Source organism: Engraulis encrasicolus, chromosome 8, assembly GCF_034702125.1.
Source record: "Engraulis encrasicolus isolate BLACKSEA-1 chromosome 8, IST_EnEncr_1.0, whole genome shotgun sequence".
In the NCBI taxonomy this organism is placed as follows: domain Eukaryota; kingdom Metazoa; phylum Chordata; class Actinopteri; order Clupeiformes; family Engraulidae; genus Engraulis; species Engraulis encrasicolus.
The window spans coordinates 29,604,422-29,626,629 of NC_085864.1; the positions used below are offsets into that span (position 1 = coordinate 29,604,422).

The window sequence follows — 22,208 nt, forward strand, 5'->3', positions numbered from 1 at the left end:
GTAAAGGTACTGTGTCAACACTCAGGCTATTTGTTTAGATCAATTTTTTTGGCAGTGAAAATAATAACGTGAGCAGCAGGTGTCCTAATTGTGCTTTCTGTGTCACTCAAAAGTTGCTGGCTTGGGGTGTGTGTGAATGTAATTCTGGCCCAATGTCCCCCAAAATTACTCTTGAGCGAGGCCTATTTTTCATCTTGGGACAGGTAAAGCCGCCAGCGGTGACTAAATCAGACTAAATGCATTGATACAATGTGACACACACATGTGATATCGTATAGTTGTTTGCACACAGCTGTCGCATATTCATTGCACCATGCAATGTTAGTAAAACTGTTTGACGCACAGAGAACAATGATGCTATCGTTTTAACTGTTCTGAACAATGAACCATGACACAAACATCAGCACTGTCACCAGAACCATACGCTGCTGTCACCTGAATCTTGTCGTCAGCTGCCCAGCGTCAGCAGCTCTCCTTAAGTTCCGGGTTGCTCAAAAGGTTAGGCCTACATTTGTCGCAATAAAAGTCTCCTATTCAAGACGTTACGTTTTTCGGGGGGAAATACAGTGTGGGAACACATTAAAAGCACATGAAACACCAGAAACAAGGGCAAAAATAACTAAGTTAACTATCTATATAAAAACATTCAAGTGAACTGCTTGACATAGGCCTACGTTCAGCAGTTCCAGACATTAAAATACGAAGCTGATTCCAGCAGATGTCTGGTTTCATAAGGTAACTCATAACACAATGAAAAAACAAATATATGTGCTATATGTGGCCGTGCATAATTTGCGATCACTAACACTTCAGGTTGGGGATACTGTATCTCTACTATACATTCGCATGAATAGGCATTTGCCCCAGGGCCCTCCTATATTGATGGTGGGGGCCCTATTGTCACCTTGACGGGTTGCATGAGGGGCGCTATACGCATCTTGCCCTGAGGTCCTGTGTGCAATTGTTCCGCCACTGGTTATACAGATTCTGTTCGGGCCCTTCACTGGAGGGAATTTTAGCAATTGGCCCTCTGTGACTTTTTTTGTGATTCACAGTTTTTTTTTAATTTGTGAACAAACTCCCAAGCTGGGAAAGAAAACCATTACAAAGTCAGTGATCAATGCCCACCCACCCCACCCCAACCTCAGGTTCACATGACCCATTAGGTCATAAATGAAATTAAAAAATATATATAACAATAATAATAAAATAAAAAACGGAACAAATTTTAAGTTAAAACTAACAATAGTCAAAGGATGTTCTTTATCTAACACCACACAGTGATGACATAAATGTGACCGGCCGTGGAAAAAACACTCTCAAGTAGGCCCTGGAGCATATTGAGTTAGTGATATATTCCGAAAGTAGAGATTATAAGCTTTACAAGGATACCCCACACATGGGAATCTTGTAATATTTGTATTTATAAGTTGTGGCTATTTTAATATGCTCACTTGTAAAAGTAAAAAACAGAGAACTCAGCCCTGAAAGTTTCTGTCCAACCTACACCTGCATACTATATAACCCTCCCCCTGCTAAGTCCTCCCCCTACATGACCTAGTCCTCCCCCTCCTAAGTCCTCCCTCTACATGACATCATGCTAAACCCTCCCACCTACCATTCAAGCTGTCACAGGCTGTCAGACTGATAGCCATTGACACGCCAGAATTGGGGGATAAGTGTTTTCTGTTAGAAGGAAGTTTTTGTTTTAATCAAAAATAGCTTTTACAGAATGAGATGGCAATTAGAAACCATTTTAATACTGTATTGTTTTTGAAAATATACATAATTTTAATTGTTAAAGCATTATTAATGGAATGACAAACATGATTGCAATTTCCTGTGTTTATGAAAATATTCGGACAGTATGGCACAGCAAAGAACGACAGTAAGGCATACAATTAGTACATTCAACTATCTTAAGATCCCCATTTAGCTTCTCATCCATGCACACATCTGTATACACAGCTATTCTAAACAGTAATCCCCCATGAAAATGTGCATTAGCCTACATTAAGGAGACACTTTCATCCAAAGTGAATTACAAACAAGGACATCGTCAATAGCCTAAAATGCGCTCAATGTACTCGGGGAGTTAGTGCTTTTTTTTTTAGATGCGTCTCACAGTCACACATCTCTATAAAAGCCATTGGTCTGTGACGAGTTTCTTAATTGTAATTCCCTCCTGTGTCCACAAGGTGTCAGAGTTGGGCAAAAAAGGTTGAGAACCACTGGCATATACAGACACATCTGTTGTCAGCCTGTTTGACTTGTTTCTTCCCAAATTCATAGTGCAACAATTTTAACATGCAGCATAAAATTATAACAAAGTACGTTACATTACATTAGGGCAGGGGTGTCAAACTCAAATTCACAGTGGGGCCAAAATCTAAATCTGGAACGAAGTTGCGGGCCGAACTCAATATTCAAAAATTACTGAAATTGTGCATGTGCGCACATGCTTACAATACTCAAATGCTTACATCTTAAACACTCCATCCCAGCAGATATTGTAGTTCAATTGTGCCTGCACAGTCTGTTGTTCAAGTCATTAAAATACATTAATGTGTGTGTGTGTGTGTGTGTGTGTGTGTGTGTGTGTGTGTGTGTGTGTGTGTGTGTGTGTGTGTGTGTGTGTGTGTGTGTGTGTGTGTGTGTGTGTGTGTGTGTGTGTGTGTGTGTGTGTGTGTGTGTGTGTGTGTGCCCCCGGCCCTTAGTTTGACATCCCTGCATTACTATTTAGTGCATTCAAGTGCATAAACCTTGGCATACATACTGCACAATAAGTCGCAAAATGGTTAAGTGCCATTTGGTGGCATAACCTCAGCATTGTCTTGTGATGTCATCAGCACAGAAAGGCCTTATCATTTCATATAGATATTTTGACCTGTGAATGTTCAGTCCAGATGGGGATAGGAGAGGAAGACTGTCAATTGGTGGAAGAACTGCTGGATTGTGAAGTACAGTAGCTGGCACTGGACAGGTTCAGCATCACACTGGATTCTTGCAAGCGCCCCCTTGTATTAAACCTGTGTCAGAATAAACACATAAGACATGTTAAATGTACCATAAGCATAGTCTGAAACACAATCATGTTCATGGAATTATGTTTTGAGTGTACACAATGTGGAAAATACCTGAACTGCTGGTAACGGTTAATGTGCACAAAGTCCACGGAAGTAGGGACGTCATTCTTTCTTTATTAACAGTGTGCCAGGGGCCTTTCCAACAAGCTGGGGTGGTGTAATGACTCGTGGGAGAAGTTTCCCACCACCTGACAAAAAAGAACAGACGTGTTTCACTGTTTTGTCATTTCACACTATCAACAGGCTGCACCTTGGTAAGGCAATGTAAGCCAGTTACAGAAATGTAGTCTATAGGCTACTAATGGTTGGGTTGGAGACAGTTAGTAGGCTTATAGACTATGTGTCTGCCAGCCAATTGTTACAGGTGACTATGCAGTTAAAGGTTTTAGGAAATAATTCCAATTGTATTCCTTCCCTCAGCTAACTATCTTACTAAGCCTAATAACTATGCCCATGCAAAGCCGAACTAGTAGGCCTAACACAGTAGGCTTGTGAAAACATGTTGGGGTGAATTCAGGCCATCATCACCATATCAAGACAAAAACACTGTTAGTTTTATTGTCATGCAAAACTTGATGACAAAGTGGTGAATCTGGCATTCTACTGTGTAGGGCTCTAAATCACAGCCTTCATGACGATATGATACGGTATCGATTTCTTAAATCTGGGATTCGATTTTTTTTTTTTTGATACTTAAGAAATCCCCACGATACGATGCGAATCGATACGATGTGAATCGGTTCGATTCGATTTTTTCCAATTACTTTTGCAGTACTATTGTGTTATGGAGCTAGGGCATTGCACAGGGGCCTGCGATTCGATTCTTTTCGATTCTTAAGAATGCCCCACGATCCGATTAAATCGCCAACCGATACTTCCGATACATCGATACTTTTCGAATTTATTTACATGCCTACTACTGCGTATTTCTTTTTACCCAATTAGTTCTGTCAACTGCCACATCCTGGTAGAGCTGCAAGACCACGTCCAATGAATGCATGTGAAAAAAGGCTACGTAGCTAGTGTAGGGTGACATGATTTTTGTAGTCTGAAACCGGGACACTTCTGACTGAAGGATAATATTTGGCGGGCGGGTTTGGGGGTCCTCCCCCAGGAATTTTTTTTATTTTTTAGATGCAATTTCCTGCATTCTAATCAATTTTAGAGGGAGGAATGACAAATCGCAACTGACTCCTTCAGACTTTCTATACAAGCGCTGGCTGCCATTAATTGTGGCAGGTAAACATGTAATCTTTTCCATATATTTATCCTGATAGACATGGCACAATGTAGTGGGTGGCCAAAACCGGGACATATTTGTGTCCCGAGAGGGTTTGCTCGGGACCTGGGACACACAACTCCAAACCGGGACTGTCCCGGTCAAACCGGGACGTCTGGTCACCCTAAGCTAGTGTATTATGCTAACTCCCTTATAGAGATCAGATTTTGAACACCATATTTGGGACGAGACCAAAATATAAAACCAAAAGACTAATAAGTGAAAAGTGAAAAGTGAAAGCCCATTGGGAAACTCCAAAACCCTAACCGCTCACCCATGACTGCCCAATAATGTGGGTAAAGATCTGTCGATGTGGTGATTCTCTACCATATGGCTATCAACTAAAAATCAATTTCTTATGGCACCAGCAGACGATAAGATAGCCTACCATTTCATTTGAACTGTGTGAACACTGAGGTGACTTGCAATGATGTCATTATCACTTAAAACCAAACAAAACAGGTTTGGGGAACAAGTACTGAAAAACAAATACATTTCATCTCTTAACTTCCTGAAATGAACACCTAATATACGTGTATACTACTATTCATCTTGCATATTCAGGAAATAGGACTTTAGCAGTCGGCACATGGAAATAATGGCAGCACAGTAGCAGTATCATGCCACACCAGCATTGGGTAGATACCGTCACTGAAGCAGTGACAGCACCAGTGCACAGAAGGGCAGCGATGGGCCACTTGGATTCAGAGGCCAAAATTCAGTGTCATATATTCCAAATTAACTGGTTTTACTTTCTTTTAAAACAATTTGTCAGGTAAACCAGGTCATTTGGAAAATTCGTCACTGGATTCTGGTTGTAGGCCTAGCAGATGAACCCAGGCTGCCCATCACTCCAGAAGAGTGACGTGAGTGATTTGTCCTCCTAAGCACCAGACACATTACTATAAGTTGTGCAACGAGATTGTCATTTGGCCCAGGAAGGCTCTCCTGAGGAAAGAGAGGCAACACTTCCAGTTTTGTTTAGATACGAAATCCCTTCGGGACACACACTAAAATACTACACCAATGCATCCGCCATTGTGCTTGAACGCAAAATACGAGAAATGTTTGACTTACTACAAAAAAGCGCGCCCTCCACACCACACCACACATACACAAACACACCCTCCCCCCCAATCTCCTTTAAACACTTCTCTGAAGTGATATGGTCTCCGTTTTCCTATTTAGTCATTCATCTGGGCAGGATGCAGCATTATGCACGTATGTAGGCCTATATAAAAAGGGAGGTGAAACATAGGGACCGATGGAGGAGCAGCATAATATTATTCCTCAAATCACACTACTACTCATCTTCTTAACGTCATGGCCGTTCAATACCACAGACTAAATTGCCAGAATATAACAGTATGAAAAACAAAAAATAAACAAAAAGAAGCAAAACAAAAAAGAATAAGCAAAAAAAAGAAAGAAAAAATAAATGTACAAAATATATTTAAGTATACACCCGTCTCCTAAAGAGTTGTCGCCTATCCATCTGTTTGGAATAACATCTAATAACCTGACTTTCAATTAATCACTTGGCTTCAGAAGTCACTCATATGAAAGCTACAACCCTCCCGAATGAAAATGTATGTACAAAAATAAATTTCATGCACCAAAGAAAGATTGACCCTTTAATGAACACAGACATTTCATAATGTGAAAATGAGCAGATAAGTCACTTCAAAACACTTCAAATACGCAGATTGGGTGTCATACTTAATCACTGATTCATTCATGCCTGTCAATAGTCAACCGGTAGTGAAAAAGAAGCACGTTCGTTTTGCCAGCATGGAGGATGAAGACGATAACGACGACCAAGAAGAGGATACTATTCGACAAGAGAAAAGAGGTCAGGAAAGGTCTCAGAAGTATGATTCGGAGTGGTCGGAGAACGAATGACCCCGGGGCTTGCGGACGCTGGATGGTCACATTAACACTATGCGCATCATTCCTGGGTCTGGTAAGTGAATGAGGAGCATATCTGTGTAGGCTATTGGGTGGGTGGCCCTTTCAGAGGACTTTGTCCTTGGCCCAGCCAAGTGCTGTCAGTGGCCCTGGTTGCAGTATTTCAGTAATAATACTCACAAAAAGGAAAGAATGTCTCGCTTTTTGCTGACCGTTTGTCTTTTTTTTTTGTTGTTGTTTGTTATTGTTGCAGGGAATGTGCATTTCGGTGCTTGGTCCGACCCTTGAGGACTTGGCCATCAACGTCAATAAGAACATCAGTAACATTTCTTACATCTTTGTGGGTCGTTCAGCCGGATACATTGGAGGCTCCCTTGTTGGAGGGCCTCTCTTTGACTGCATGAACCCATACTTGCTTTTGGGTAAAACAAAGATCTTGAAACACACATACACCCACACACACACACACACACACACACACACACACACACACACACACACACACACACACACACACACACACACACACACACACACACACACACACACACACACACACACACACACACACACACACACACACTACATACTACATTTTCATGACCTGTTGGCTTCTAACTCTATGGGATTTTTTTGGGTCCTCAGGGTTCTCTATGTTGGGGACGGCATTTGGGATGATTGCAATCCCCTTTTGTAAGAAGGCGCTTTTCCTCACGGGCTTGATGTCCTGCGTGGGTGTTTCCATGGGCTTTTTAGACACAGGTAAGGCAATGGCAAAGCTTTTCTTTTCCAGCATCATTGCTGATCAGTGGGTCTGTCTGTCTTATCCAGTAACTGTCTGTAATGATAGTCATGTGAATTATGATGTTTCATATTTCGCTAGAGGTGTCAGTACCATATTCAGAAAGTAAACACACTGCCACAAATTTGATCCAACTATCTCATGGTCAGCGAATCCAATTGAGTAAGGCCGGTAGACCAGGCTCTAACGGTAGGGCACCCATCTGCTACGCGGCTGACCCGGGTTTGATTCCGGCCCGGGTCTTTTGCCTACCCTTCCCCATCTCTCTCTCCCCACTCACTTCCTGTCAAAGTCCTCACTTTCCTATCTCAACATAAAGGCAAAAAGCCCCCTCAAAAATATAAAAAGAAACATTGAGAGAATTCCAAATGACAGTTGGTCGATTGATGTAATGCTACACAGCAACTTTGTATCTTTGGTAGTGCAGTCAATCAACATTCAATAACAATCAATAATCAATCAACTGTGTTTTTGTAACACACCTCATTGGTTCACAAGAGCAACAGATATAACATTTTATATGCTTGTGTGCGTTGCGTTGCAGGAGGCAATGTGCTGATCCTGAGCATCTGGGGCAGCCAGGCGGGCCCCCACATGCAGGCCCTCCACTTCAGCTTCGCCGCTGGGGCCTTCATCTCGCCCATCATCGCCAAGCTGCTCTTCGGCAAGTACCAGGGCTCCAGCACGCTGCCAGGTGGTGGCGACAATATCACGGCGGAACTCTCCTCCTCCGCCGCCTCCTCCGCCTCCTCCGCCACCATCATCACCGACAAGGTGGCCGAGACCCTGGACTCCATGCGTGACGAGGGTTTCCACTCTTTGTACGCCTACTTTGTCATCGGCGCCTTACTGCTGCTCATCTCTCTGGCCTTCGCCATCCTCTACTCCTGCGGCACACCCACCCAACCCGATCGCTCGCACCCCTCCCCCAGTGGCGAGCTGCTGGCCGCCAGGCACCACACGGCGCTGGTCTGCCTGCTGGCCGTCTTCTTCTTCTGGTACGTGGGCGCCGAGGTGACGTACGGCTCCTTCATCTTCACCTACGCCAAGGAGTACGCCGGCATGGCGCAGGCGCAGGCGGCCGGCCTCAACGCCCTCTTCTGGGGCACCTTCGCGGCCACGCGGGGCCTGGCCATCTTCTTCGCCGCCTGCATGCGGCCCGGCACCATGATCCTGCTCAGCCTGGTGGGCTGCACCTTCTCCTCGCTGCTGCTGGTGCTGTTTAGCCGCAGCGGGTCGGCACTCTGGAGTTGCACGGCGCTCTACGGGGCCTCCATGGCCACCGTCTTCCCCAGCGGCCTCTCCTGGCTGGAGCAGTACACGCGGGTGACGGGCCGCTCGGCCGCCGTGTTTGTGGTGGGGGCGGCCCTGGGGGAGATGGCGCTGCCCGCCGTGCTGGGCTTTCTCCTGGGCAAGCCCAACCTGCAGAAGTACGTACACCATCTATTTGCACGACAGCGTTTAGCATAGTAGATCATTAAGTAGCATTGCATTGTGACACATGGGCAGATACATTGAGCAGCTGTGGCTTAATGGTTAAGGAGATGGGCGTTTAGATCAGAGGGTTGCAGGTGAAGAAGTAGAAGGCAAGCCCCGACAGTGTTTAGCATACTGTAGATCAAGTAGCATTAGACAGGTCATCAGCTGGGAAAATTAGGCCTTTTGTCCTACCGCACTTTTGTCTGTGGATTACTGACCAGAAGCCCTATTGGAAGAAATTAAAACATGGGGCCACGTCAATTTTTGCTCAGAATTCAATATGGCCGCCATTTTCCAAAATGACTTGTTTTCATGCATTATTACATTGTACTATAAGGTGATATTCATGAACGATTAACTACTTTCAGCACTATTCTGTCCTATTTCCTTACATACATGTTTACAAAGGTTCACTAAACTAAAACAAATGAAAATAAAGTTGGCCACCTTGCAATATCCAAAGGAAAGTGCTGAAAATAATGATTTAAATGCACATAGAGAGTCTATGGCTGGGAAAAGTAGGCCTATTGTGCATGCAGTTGTGCATGTATTCACAAATGTCTTGTTCATGCCCAATTAAATAAAATGGTTAAGGAGATGTGCTTTAGATCAGAGGGTTGCAGGTTCGAATCCCTTTCACTCCCTACCTCACTCCATGGCTGAGGTGCACTGGATCTAGGTACCTTAGCCCACACTGCTCCAGGGACTGTAACCAATACCCTGTACTCTAATTAACTAAGTTGCTTTGGATACACGCGTCAGCTAAGTGTAATGTAATGTAAAAAAAAACCTTCAGTGTTTCCCATAGACCAAGTAGCATTCTGTGGGTTCTCTGCAATATTTACTTTAGTAAATTTGTAAAAATACAGCTTATTTGTCAGTTGCTGTGTAGCAATCATGAGTCAATTTATTTTATTTAAGCATTTTAGAGACCTTCCATTACAACAAAAATATTACCTACTCTCACAACAAAATGAAACAGTGGCAAATTCAATTTTGTTATCGCTTTTTATTTTATTTTTTATTTTTTTCAAAATAATTTAATTAAATATATTCGATTGTCATGAATCGATGCTATATGCTGTGAAAATAAGTATCGCTGTGCATTGTCAATGACGATTTTGACAGAATGGTCTACGTATGTATGGGAAACACCTCTTGGCAGAACCTCTATTTACCCTCTTATCAAGATGGAAATGACCAAGTAAGGGCCTCTTTGTGCAGGTGCTGCTGTAGTGTAGAGCCTCCGTTGAGAGCCTGTTCAAATGCCTCTTTTCCACTCCCGGTTTTCTGGTAGGCATAGAGCTTGACACACCACGACTCGGCTGTCACTTTTTGCTTTACGATTGAACTGTTTCGTGCCTATTTGAAAAGCAAAAAGTGACGACCGAGTCGCGCTGTGTTGAGCTGTAGGCCCACCAGAAAACCGGCAGTGGAAAAGAGGCATAAATGTCCCATCATGCCTATCTCCCCCAGGTACCCACTGGTCATGCTGCTGGAGCTGGTCTCTGCCACCATTACCTCCATCCTCTTCCCCGTCATGTACAAGCTGGCTGCCGCACCGTGAGAATGGCATGTCCTTGGCTAAGATGAGAAGTATCGGCCTTAATGTTGGATGGAGGTAGATCAGGCTTTCACCAGCACTTGCCTCACTTTATTCAGATTCTATTTTCAAAGACTTTTAATTTCCCTAAACGTCTTTTTTTTCCCTCGATAAAGAAATACTGCATGCTTTTAAAAAAAAAAAAATTGACTATTGAAAGTGTAGCCAAAGAAATATACAAGATGAATATGTACACCCATCTCCAAAAGAGTTGTCGCCTCGCCTATCCATCTGTTTGGAATAACATCTAATAACCTGACTTTCAATTAATCACTTGGCTTCAGAAGTCTCTCATATGAAAGCTACAACCCTCCCGAATGAAAATGTATGTACAAAAATAAATTTCATGCATCAAAGAAAGATTGACCCTTTATTGAACACAGACAGGGCAGATTTTCACAAGACAAAAGTTTTGTCGCCTATCGAACATAATGTGAAAATGAGCAGATAAGTCACTTCAAAACACTTCAAATACACAGATCGGGTGTCATACTTGAATCACTGAATCACTCTCACCTCTCCAGAAAATCAACTTTGGCCTTAGGTGTATGTTTAGGGTCATTGTAATCATGGAAAGCAACACAATGAAAAACAATGAAGATCAGTGAGAGATGGTGAAATATTCGCTATTTGTAGAGCAATACATGTTTAACTTCATGATTTAATCTTGATAAAAGCCCTCAAACACCTGCAGCATGCATGCAGCTCCTCATAAGAGCTGTATCCGTACCATGTTTCACTTTAGGCACCATTTCTCTTTTTTCATATTCTTCATCTCCAACACCATACAGTTTTGATGATATCAGTTCTAAAATGGTTGATCTTGGGATCTTGACTTCAGAGTATGAGTCCCATTAGCCTTCATTTTTGTCAGAGTTAGGCCTGACATACTCTTGGCTGGCTTTTTTGAGACAGGACAGTGGGAGAGACTTCTTTGGTGTTAAAGGTGAAGAATTTGGAAAAAATACATGGTGCCTAAAGTCAAACATGGGAGGGATACAGCTCTTATGTAGAGCTGCATGCATGCTGCTGGTGTGTGAGGGCTTTTATCATTGATTACATCATGAAGTTAAAAAAGTATTGCTCTACGAATAGCCAATATGTCACCATCTCTCATTGAACTCCATTGATTTTCATTGTGTTGCTTTCCATGATTACAATGACCCTAAACATACACCTAAGGCCAAAGTTGATTTTCCGGAGAGGTGCCTGTCATATTAATTCATAGAATTATTCAATAGCATACAAAAGTCTTTAATTGTTATGGCCACTTAAGAGACTACCTGGGCTGAAGTCTCCCTCTTGTGGACAGCCCATGCACGAGGGAGTTGCAGCAGGTGACCCAGGATAACCTACCCATAATTCCACTGTTTACCAATATGGCCGTCTGCATCTGATATGTTTCTGGCAATTTCAAGTTGTCTGGGACAGTAGTTTACATGCACATCTTTATGAAGGAGAGGTTGTAAACACCGAAGTCCGGGATGTTTACGGAGCTGAATTTACTGTCGCTCACCCTACTGGCGGACACTGTCTCCCAATCCTTTGGTGCCGAATTACCAAGTAAGTTTTTATCTTCCTTATTTAGCATTAGCTAGGAGCCCCAGAACAACAGTACGCTAACCTGAAAGCCAGTTAGCAAGCTAACTATGAAACGTACTGCAGTGACCGAAGTGAACATTAACTATTTTCAGTTTGTGTTATCTGACACATTAACAGTCTTGGCATGTCAATGTCAAGCGAATTTTATGTGTTACCCTTAAATATAACATACTGGAGGTGTCAGTCTACCTTAGCTAGTCAGCAGACAATGTATGCAACCTTTCATGGTGTCAGAAAGGAGAAAGGGTAGAAATCCTTAGTTCCTTCCAATGAATCAGCTGTGGTGATGTGTTGCTCTTGTGGCATTCTTTTGGAATAATTGAAACCGTGCATTTTCTTGTCTGTAGGCAACTTGGATAATGTGCGACGGTATACAGAGGGTTACATATGGGCGCTATGGCATAATAGATTGTATATCTACACCGCTGCAGCTGTGGTTGTGGGTGTCTGGTTTGCTCTGAACCTGGCGTTGAAAAAGGTAAATGTATTTGCTTAACGGTCATTTATTATATGGAATACGTTGGCGTGTCAAATATTTATTGAAAGATAACCTTATTTAGGCCTACTGTACCAAGCGATGACCTTGCTGTTTTGAAATCTCTGATCACCTGGTGCAGCCTGCGTTCGCGCCATCACTAAAGCGAATTCTGTCACGTACTTCCTTTCACAGAAAAAGATCGTAAAGCCTGTGAGTCCATGGCGTTACCAAACAGTGGAAACAAAAACGTATCCAAAAGTGGAAACAAAAAAGTATCCCTTGAAGGAAAAAACGAAAAATGTGTCTGCCGTGAAGATATTTTATGGATCTCAAACTGGAACAGCAAAGGTACAAACCAACAAAATATAAGTGCACCTGCCCGGGCGTAGGCCTACAAGGAAGGAACAGTTCTGGATAGAGCAAATAAATAATGAATTCTGCTAGTTTTTGAGTTGCCTGCTCAATGAAAACTGCGTGGAGATCATACTTCATACAATGCGTGCTATTTTGTAATCCAAGTCATACGTTCTATTTATAAGACCCTCCAAACAACTAATTTATGATTTATCAGCATTTGTGCCCAATTTCTGGAATTGTCAGTTGCTTTGTATGAACGGTACTAAAACTTATTTGTGGCAGATGTAGCCTATTTTGTTCCCACATTTGTGTTCAAAGACCCTATGTTCACGTTTCCTCTTTAATGGTGATGAATGAAGGAGACCACACTACAATCTCTGCTCTATGGTTTTGGAAAACTCTGAGCTGTTTTCTCTACTGGAACAATGGGTTATGTGATAAAATGTGTAATTTAGTTAATCTTCCATGTGTTGCCAAAATAGCTCTGAAGAATTCTTGCAGCCAAGATGTATAATTTTGACTCTCAGACGTCTTACTCTGATGACTATACATCTATTAGCATGTAATTAACCGTTATTGTAAACATACATTATATTAGTTAAGGCTATAATTAAACATGTGGGCCTTCTTATTGAATCTGACTTGGTGGCCTGAGCTTTAAGGGATGTCAAGTAGCCTGTTCATAAACCAAGTTGATGTTCAAATAACTTGATACAGTGAGTGCATTGGTATTCACTTCATCATAACTTGCAGTGCTTCTAAAACTTCTTATATGTGTGTAGGGATTTGCAAGAGATCTTGCAGAAGATGTTACGGGTCTTGGACTTGAATCTGAGGTGATTGATTTGAAAGATTATGACCCAGATGACAGGCTGTCAGATGAGGTAAGTTTACATTGTTTCCATCCGTGTGTGGGTGTGTGCGCGCGCGCATGCTTGTGCACAGGTGCGTGTGTGCGCCTTCGTGTGTGTTTGCCTGTATGCCTGTATGGGTGTGTGTTTGTGTGTGTGTGCGCACGTGCGCCTGCCTGTATGCCTGATGGGGAAAAAAATCCACATTTAAAAATACCCGGATTTTATGGGATGATGAATTCTGATGCCTGGGCAAAAACCAGCGCAGCAGGCCTTTTGACATGGTTACCTGTGTGCTGGTGGTCATGTCTTGACAGGGTGATGAAGGAGCTCCCTCTAGATTACTGGGAAATAAATGGTCTGCTGCCCACAGAGCAGAACAGAGGGTGATGGATTTATTTATCGCACCAGCATGGGTTCTTGCCCAGTAAATACACAGAAATACATTCAAGGACCGCAAGATCACCCATTGTTTTTCATAGAGCAGTGGATTTGTGAAAGGCCGTCGATTGAACTTTTTTTTGTTGAGCTGACTAGTCAGGTAGTTCACAGGAGTCTGATATTCTTAGAAGAGTATTATCTCTGAAATAGGCACTGCACTTTTGTGCTATCTGTAATGCGATAATATTCTTTAGTGTGACATTGGTTCAAGTAGATGTGGCTAGTGACTGGAGGCTGTGATTCCATCTCTGCCTTACTAGGGGCAAGACACTGACTGAACCCATGGCTTCCGTGTGTGTGTGTGTGTGTGTGTTTCTGAATGAGGGAATGTGAGGTATCTACTCTACTGGGTTGTAGTTCGGTAGAGTATGTAACTCTAGACTGAGGTTTCTTAATTTGGCTTAGAATGAATACTCTCAAAACTCAGTCCTATTGTTAACTGCAAACGCTTGCATTGCTGAGGCCCAACAGACAAAAGTTGCATTTCCTGTTTGTAGCGAAGGGGAGTAGAGTTGCTCAGCTGGGACTCGAACCCAGACCTTCTGGGGTGGTAAACCGGGGCTCTGACCGCTACACCAAAGAGCCAGGGTCATTTACGTGACAGTCAGAACACACTCCATCACACTGCCTTCCCCTTCGGGAAGCGCACCTGTGCACTTCACACACTCAGGGTGTCCCTCGCGCAACTGCCCATCATGCTTCTCCCATCCAGTGTGCCCCATCATCAATGCATGCATACTTGCACGCACGGAGTGGCGTGAGGACTTCTGACACCATTTGTAGCGAAGGGGAGTAGAGTTGCCCAGCTGGGACTCGAACCCAGACCTTCTGGGGTAGTAAACCGGGGCTCTGACCGCTACACCAAAGAGCCTGGCTACACTGTTTTGTCTAGTCTTCAGTCCTCATTTTCACAACTTTTTTCAGACAACAATTTCCCTTCTGCACACACACTGTTCTTTTTGTTGAGCTTTATTTTGAGTATAGCATTTGCCATTGATCACAACCATACAAAGACAAAGAATACATACAATATTAATGTTAGAAATATAACCATTTAATACTGAAGATTCTCACCTTAATTATGTTTTTTGGTTGCGTTTGTCATAACATGATGGGATCATAACACGGTCTCCACTGTTGTGTTTGCCTCCAGTGTACGAGCAAAGCGGTCTGTGTGTTCCTGCTGGCCACCTATACGGAAGGGAAGCCCACGGAGAATGCAGAGTGGTTCTGCAAGTGGCTGGAGGAGGCCTCCACAGACTTCAGATACGGCAAAACCTACCTGAAGGGCCTGAAGTACGCAGTGTTCGGACTGGGGAACTCCGTCTACGAGGACCACTACAACACGGTGAGATCATAAACCGTTTTTAAAGGTGATGGTGAAGAGTTTGTGATGATTCATCAGTGGTGTAGTCTACTTCTTTGTGTTGGATATACTAACTATTTGAGCATTTTAAAAAAGTGGGTATACTGTACATATTTGTGCTATTCTAAATAATGAATCAATCCATTTTAGGTGGGTATACAGAAATCCCTGAAATTTTGATGTGGATATACTGCGTTTACCTGCGTTCTACGTAGATTACACCACTGTGATTCATGTAATATGTAGCTCTTCCTCATGACGAATATCTTATTTTAAAAGCTAGAAATATAGAAAATTGGATCAAACCTTGAGATGTCCAACCTTGAGATAGTATAGAATGAATTTCCTCAAATCTTTGGCTGTTTTGGCTGATGGTTACTCTTATCCCCTTTGTTTTGTAAGAAGTTACAAATCATGATTAGTTGGACATTATAATACATGGGTTTACCGTTTGTAAACAATCTCTGTCTGCGTGACCCTGGTTGCGCACTGTTCAACCTCTGACTGTTGGAAACTACTGTCACTCAAAAATGTGGCTGCTTAGCATCTTGCTCCTCATCACATCGCCTATGTTTGTTAACAGAAAACCTATGTTGGAAATGAACAAGAGGGAGCCGTAGGCAGTGCTGTAGGTTTGGCAATCTGACTATTGACTGTATGGTGCAGCTGTATCTCACTCTCTGGCCTCTGTCCCCATCCATGTATCCATTTCTCCTCTCCGATCCTCAGGTGGGCACGTCGGTGGACAAGTGGCTGTGGATGCTGAGCGGCTCGCGGGTGCTGACGCGTGGCGAGGGCGACTGCAACGTGGCCAAGAGCCGGCGCGGCAGCGTGCAGGCCGACTTCGCCGCCTGGAAGACTCGCCTCCTGAGCCGGCTGAAGGCCCTCGCGCGCGGCGAGAAGAAGCCCTGCAGCGGCAAGTGCAAGAACGGCACCTGCAAGAACAACAAGAAGAAGAAACAGCAGCAGCAGCAGCAGCAGCAGCAGCAGGGTGCAGCAGGGGAGCCTGGGAAATGCTCCAGCGAGCAGAAGCAGCAGTACAGCTCTGAGGTGAGTAGAGGAGGCTGAAGCATGCTGCTAGTCCTATATACAGGGTTCCCACTGGTGCTTGAATTCCTTGAAAATGCTTGAATTTCAATTAAGTGTTTTTCAAGGTTGTGAAAATGCTTGAATGTTTGGTGAAGTGCTTGAAAATGCTTTAAATTTGTGTCAAGTCCAACTCAGTAAGCCCAAATAATAGAAATAAATTGTTAAGGTACATCAAAAATCTGAGGGAGTGAGATGTCAGATGGGATTTGCCATTCGACACCATAAAATTGATTAGAATTCAGGAAATGACATCTTAAAACACACAATTTTCTTTGGGCGGACGTCCACACCCGCTTCCAGCGACCTATTTAAAGGTGCTGGAAAACTGAAAATTTGGTGCTTGAAAAGTGCTTGAATTTGTTCATGACAAAGGAGTGGGAACCCTGTATATAGAGGTAAATCATCTAATAGCAGAGCCCAGACTCCTCGTTTTCTTATTCATGATATTGATTGAAGCAGTACAGCTCTGAGGCCAGTGAGATAAGGCTGAAATATTGTGCTACTGTATCATTCCTCCTTGATGATATTGCAGAGGCTGTACTCTACTAGGGCTCCCCATCGCTCCCTGGGAGGCTGTAGATTAGAAGCCCTGTTGAGAAACACTAGTCTAGAAACTGAGCTGAAGCGCTGCTTCTGTTGACAGTGTTGTTCGTTCATGATTGGAACTGAAGCATTTAGTCTGGGTCTGGGATGACAGAAACGGTAACATAGTCTGCAACACCACCATGTTCCCACAAAAAAGGTTCATGTGAAGTTTTTCAACATGCAGAAATTGTTGCATTTAAAAATTCTTTGTTGGGAACATGTTGGAAACATTACAATTTACAATGTTTTGTGGGAGTAGCAGCACACTAATCTTGAGAACTTCGGTTCCATTCTTTGTTGTCCCTGAATGGGGCAGATTTACTACTAGTACTGTGACTCTCCGTCCCCTGCTGCAATAGTCTAAATTGTACAAATGGCAGACAGCTGCAGTCCATATGGCAGCAGTGTGCAGTAGATTTGTCAACTTCACCACAGTGAAGGGCATAATACCCGTACCGTACGACCAAGATGTAGAACTCAAGATTCATCATCACACAATTTAAACTGTGGGTGAGTTCACAGCATACAGAACATATTCATGAATCATAACAATGAATAGGTAAGGGGTAGGGTTATTTCAAGGTCACTTATCATACTATATGTTGTATTGTGCTTTTGCTGTACTATTGCATTATACTATCTACTCCATCAGCTGCTGCAAGTGGTGCGGTGAGTATACTGAGCAGTGAGCTACGTATGTGTGGAAAGAATGACCACTTTGGACCAAGGCAAGGGTTTAGGCTATAACATGCAATCTGATACTGTTGCAAGCCAGAGGCATTTTAGCCCTAATAAAAGGCAGCAAAAAGCAAAACAGCGCTACAACACACGCGGTTTACAGTAGTTTTTTCAGAAATGGGCCTTTTCAATATTTTGATGCTTAGGCTTGTAAATTGCATTACATTACATTTAGCAGACACTTGTTTTGATCAAAGTAACTTACAAGGATGACATTCAAGCAAGTACAGAGTGAGGGGTCAGTGCACAGTACAGCAGTATACAGCATTAAATACAGCTTTAACTTCACTGCTGATTCAAGAACTCGGTAATGATGTGCTGTGAATGTTTATGCCTGTGTGTGGTCTCTGTTGCACGATGGTTCTTCTGTCTCACCGGGTCTTTTCCACTAAACCAAAGCTGCTCTTAGTCAATCCCTTAGACACTCTCCTCCATATCTCTCTCTCTCACAGAAGCACCATCAAAACAGACCAGAGACAAACCCCTTGTTTTGATTTAGCTCTCGTCGAGTTAATCCCGTCGGTACACAAACAGGATAAATGGTTTTAATTAAGCGCTAGTGGGTCCTCCCCAAGTGCCCCCCATAAAAGAACACCTGCTCCTTAATTAAGTCCAGGCAGAGGTAACTGCAGTCATAATCAAATGTTAGCCAAGCAGCTTGGTGCGTGCATGTCTGTGTGTGTGTTTTGGTTATTCGTTTATTTACTTTGGAGTGGCTCTCTAAGTGGAATGTAACTTGGTGTGTGTATGGGCTGTGCTGTGCTGAGTCATGCCGTGTGCAGAGGTGTCAAAAGTAAAAGTAAAAGTAAATTCAACACTAGCACATGCTATTACATAGCTGTTACACCAGTTAGTCCGTTTTACCTAATGAGGTAGATGGACTGAGTTGTTACAGAAAACACCACAAATTTGATCCAACCAGTGCAGAGAGTTAGCTGATCGTTTGACGAGTGCACTGGTCTACTGGTTACTCAGGGAAGGAAACTGTGTTCCTTTTTAGAAAACTTTTACCTTGACATCTCTGTGTGTGTGTTTTATTGGGGGTCATGACAGATGAAGGGAGTCTGCTGAGTGTACCCTGTTTGACTTCTTGGAGAAGCTGTGTGTGTATGTGTGTGCACGCTTGTGGTTTATGTTTATGTCTATTTGAGCATTTATGTGTATATGTGTGTGTGTGTGTCTGTGTTAATGGGGGTCACAGCATCGGAAGGCAGGTGCACTGCAGACTGACTGCTGTGTGCGTGTGCGTGTGTGCGTGTCATCCCCAGGAGGAGATGGTGATGTCCACAGGTGTGTGTTTGTGTGTGTGTTTTAATGGGGGTCATAGCATTGGTGTGTGTGTGTGTGTGTGTGTGTGTGTGTGTGTTCCATAAGAGGAGAAGGTGTGTGTGTGTGTGTGTGTGTGTGTGTGTGTGTGTGTGTGTGTGTGTGTGTGTGTGTGTGTGTGTGTGTGTGTGTGTGTGTGTGTGTGTGTGTGTGTGTGTGTCTTACTTAGTGTTCATGTTAATGGGATGTCATTACATTGGAAGGTAAGGCTCACTGTGCTCTGTGCTCTGTGTGTGTGTGTGTGTGTCCAGGAGGAGCTGGTGGAGTCTAGCAGTGAGGGGGAGAGCAGCGGGGACGAGGGTCCAGGCCACGGCTCCGTCATCGACATGGAGGACCTGGGCAACGTCATGACCCACTTCAAGAAGGCCAAGGTAATAACCCGCTGTGGATGGGCTTTTGGTTTGCCAATTGGATTGCATGATATTGAGTAGGGGTGTAAATCAACCTCCATGATGATACGATTCGATTTCTTATGGCAGCGATTTGATTATTTTACTTAAGAATGCCCCACGGTACGATACGATTCCATTTGATTGTCCACCATCGGATCGATGCATTGATGTATCGATATTGATATTGAGAAGCATGAATGCCGCTAAAACTTTATGAGGTTACAGTGGGATTGATGTACTCGTGCATCTCCGATGCTCTCAGTTCAAGTCTTTTTTTCTCTCCAAATAGTTTCTTGTGATTTTGTTTTCTTCCCGCACACCTCAGCTGGCAGGTGTGTTTGAGATCACCCAGAATGATCAAAATAAAATGTGAAACTCCTGGGCACTGACCATTTTGCCTTAAGCTTTATTCACGATTTGAAACCTTGTGAATAAAGCTTAAGTGAAATGGTTAGTGTGTGGGATTTATTTTTTTCACCCTCCAAATTGTTTCTAAAATAAAGACATTGAAACTGAGAGTCACTAACTACAGCTGTAGCCACATGACATACTTTTTCTATGCAGTGCCTAACACTGACAGAGCATGACTTGTTATGGCTTGGCTGAGGTGTGTTTAATCACTAACCACATTCCTTTGATGGGGCACCAGGAACCGATTATTGATTAATTAGACTGATTATTTAGTCATCTCTCCTAAATAATCAAATAAATTATAAATATTAAAGGAATTCTAAAGCATCCTTGTTACGGTTACATTTCTAGTTCTCAGTGTGTGTGGTGCATGGGCTTCTGCAGAGTACTGTCAAATCCATAATTTTCTTCTCGTGGGAGCTCACTAATCCTCCTTAAGATGAAGAATATCCTTTCTGCCAATGTGAGAACACCTTTGTGTGCGGTCCCTGTTCCTGAAATCGCATGTTTACTTACTTTCACTTACTTCTCATCCTGGGGCTGGTTTTTGGAAAGATTGACTTTTGACTGGATCTATCTGTTGAGTTTTTTTCTGTAGTGCTTCAACGGTGTATTTTGACCTTTGCCCGCTGTAGATTCCAAACTGAAGATGGGACAGTGCTTCTGATCTGATGTCCCCGGCCCCTGAAAGAGCTGGTTTTGCCTTAAAACTCAAAAAAGGGATGTACGTGAAGCCGGTTTATTGGGTAACCCAGACAACTTAACTCAAACTCAGCGGCCAGTAAACCTCCTAATAGAAGAGCTCTGTGGCTGAATGAAGCCATAAGACTCCTTTATTAGTTGGATTATACTGTAACTTCTGCTGAGCAAACCTACCCGGGAGGGTCCATGACTTAACATTGGTTCCGGCCCGCCACCCAGGACTGAGCAGTGCTGTTGGAATGAGAGCTGAAAGAGGTGCTCTTGTGTGCAAAGGAGCTCTGGCTTCAGGCACCAAGCGGGGAGGTGAGAGGGGGTGGAGGGTCATTACCAACGCCCTGCTCACGGGTCTGTGCCTCCAAGATATGCTGGAAAGTGCACGATTATGCTCATGTTGAGCGAGGAGAAGAACTGGACTTGTCAATATGTTTAGTCTGATAGAGAAGCGTAGCCAAAACGTATGTGCATTTTATCTGGGTGTTTAGCGACTTAGCCCTGAAGTTATTCAGAAATCCTTGGTGCCATCTGTAGGTAGCAGTGCAATGACTGCCATTGATATGTACAGTATAATTCTTTGACAATTTGCTCATAAGATGAAGCCTTTGCTTGTGTTTGTTTACATGGCATGTATATAACATTTGCTGACTCTTGCAGATTTTCACACGTTTTAGCAAGCTCCCACTAAGTTGGGGTGTTTTTGAGTGTGGCCACTTCCCATGAAACTTGTTGTGTGTCCTAAATTTCAAACATGTTCTGCCTTTCAAAGTGGTATCTGGTTGTTTGGCTGTTTGTTCCATACGCATCAATATTGCAGACACTTGCAGATATTAACTCTCAGTCATGTTTTGTTGCTTTTTCTTTTCCTTTTTTTGTGGTGACTTCAAATGATTGTTTTTCTGTCACTTTACACTCGACTTGAAATGAAATAAACCAAATTAAAACCCTGAAGTACTATCCGTCTTCTACTCAATATGTTGAATTGAGTTCATTTTCATTTTGAGATTCATTTTGATGCAATGCATAATTTATATTGCTCCCAGTGGCCCAGCAGTTGTGAGTGATGGATATTCACCGCTTCCACTGAATTATGGAGGGAAGAATCACAAGTGGCAGAAAATCATGAAACTTTGTATTCTTTTGTTTGTTATTCTTTTCCCATCCTTTTTTTTTTAACTTTAGTTTAGTTGATGGACTGTCAGATTGTCCAAACTGCACTCGGTATGTATTATGCAAGAAAGGTGTTCTGTAAAAGAAACTTAGTTCAACCAGCATGGCATTCTCAAGTCCAGATGAATCATTTAAGATAAAGTATATGAAGCTATAAAAGCAATTAAATCAGGATCCTGCCAACAAGTTCAGGACCTTTGTAATGACCATACTCCATTGTGGTGATGACATCAGCTGTTGATGATGTGGACCAGTCCTTTGGATATCAGTTGAACTTTAGCTTGAGGACATGAATTGTACCTCATGTAGTGCTCTCTTAAAAAAAAACATCTCAAATATTTGTACAATGACTGTCATCACAGTCAGTTTAATATGTACAGACTTAGAACTTCACCTGCACAGCAGTGTAGCAACAACTTCCTGATTCATCAGCTCGTATTGTGTGTTGAGTATTGTGTGCTGTCCTTAGTTACGTACATGTCTGTCAGGAACTTTCCCCACTTTCATATTAGTTGCATGACTACTAGTAGTCAGAGTCAAGATGACAGT

General features: G+C 43.0%; 2 protein-coding genes across 2 annotated transcripts in view; both read left to right on the top strand.

Moving 5' to 3' along the window:
- The first annotated feature begins 6,151 nt into the window (after positions 1-6,151).
- Positions 6,152-10,670, top strand: LOC134453627 (sodium-dependent glucose transporter 1-like). Its single transcript, XM_063204412.1, has 5 exons — positions 6,152-6,328; positions 6,527-6,695; positions 6,919-7,035; positions 7,620-8,505; positions 10,031-10,670. Exons 1-5 carry the CDS (start codon positions 6,164-6,166, stop codon positions 10,119-10,121), a joined length of 1,428 nt encoding a protein of 475 aa, XP_063060482.1. The 5' UTR covers positions 6,152-6,163; the 3' UTR covers positions 10,122-10,670.
- A 790-nt stretch (positions 10,671-11,460) lies between these two features.
- The window catches only part of tyw1 (tRNA-yW synthesizing protein 1 homolog (S. cerevisiae)), a 117,362-nt gene continuing 106,614 nt past the window's right edge, over positions 11,461-22,208 (top strand). Inside the window, exons 1-7 of the mRNA XM_063205411.1 lie at positions 11,461-11,720; positions 12,107-12,237; positions 12,430-12,585; positions 13,377-13,478; positions 15,040-15,234; positions 15,982-16,302; positions 19,242-19,361. Of these exons, the coding sequence (XP_063061481.1) occupies positions 11,642-11,720; positions 12,107-12,237; positions 12,430-12,585; positions 13,377-13,478; positions 15,040-15,234; positions 15,982-16,302; positions 19,242-19,361 (1,104 nt within the window). The 5' untranslated portion in view covers positions 11,461-11,641. The remainder of the gene's footprint in view (positions 11,721-12,106; positions 12,238-12,429; positions 12,586-13,376; positions 13,479-15,039; positions 15,235-15,981; positions 16,303-19,241; positions 19,362-22,208) is intronic.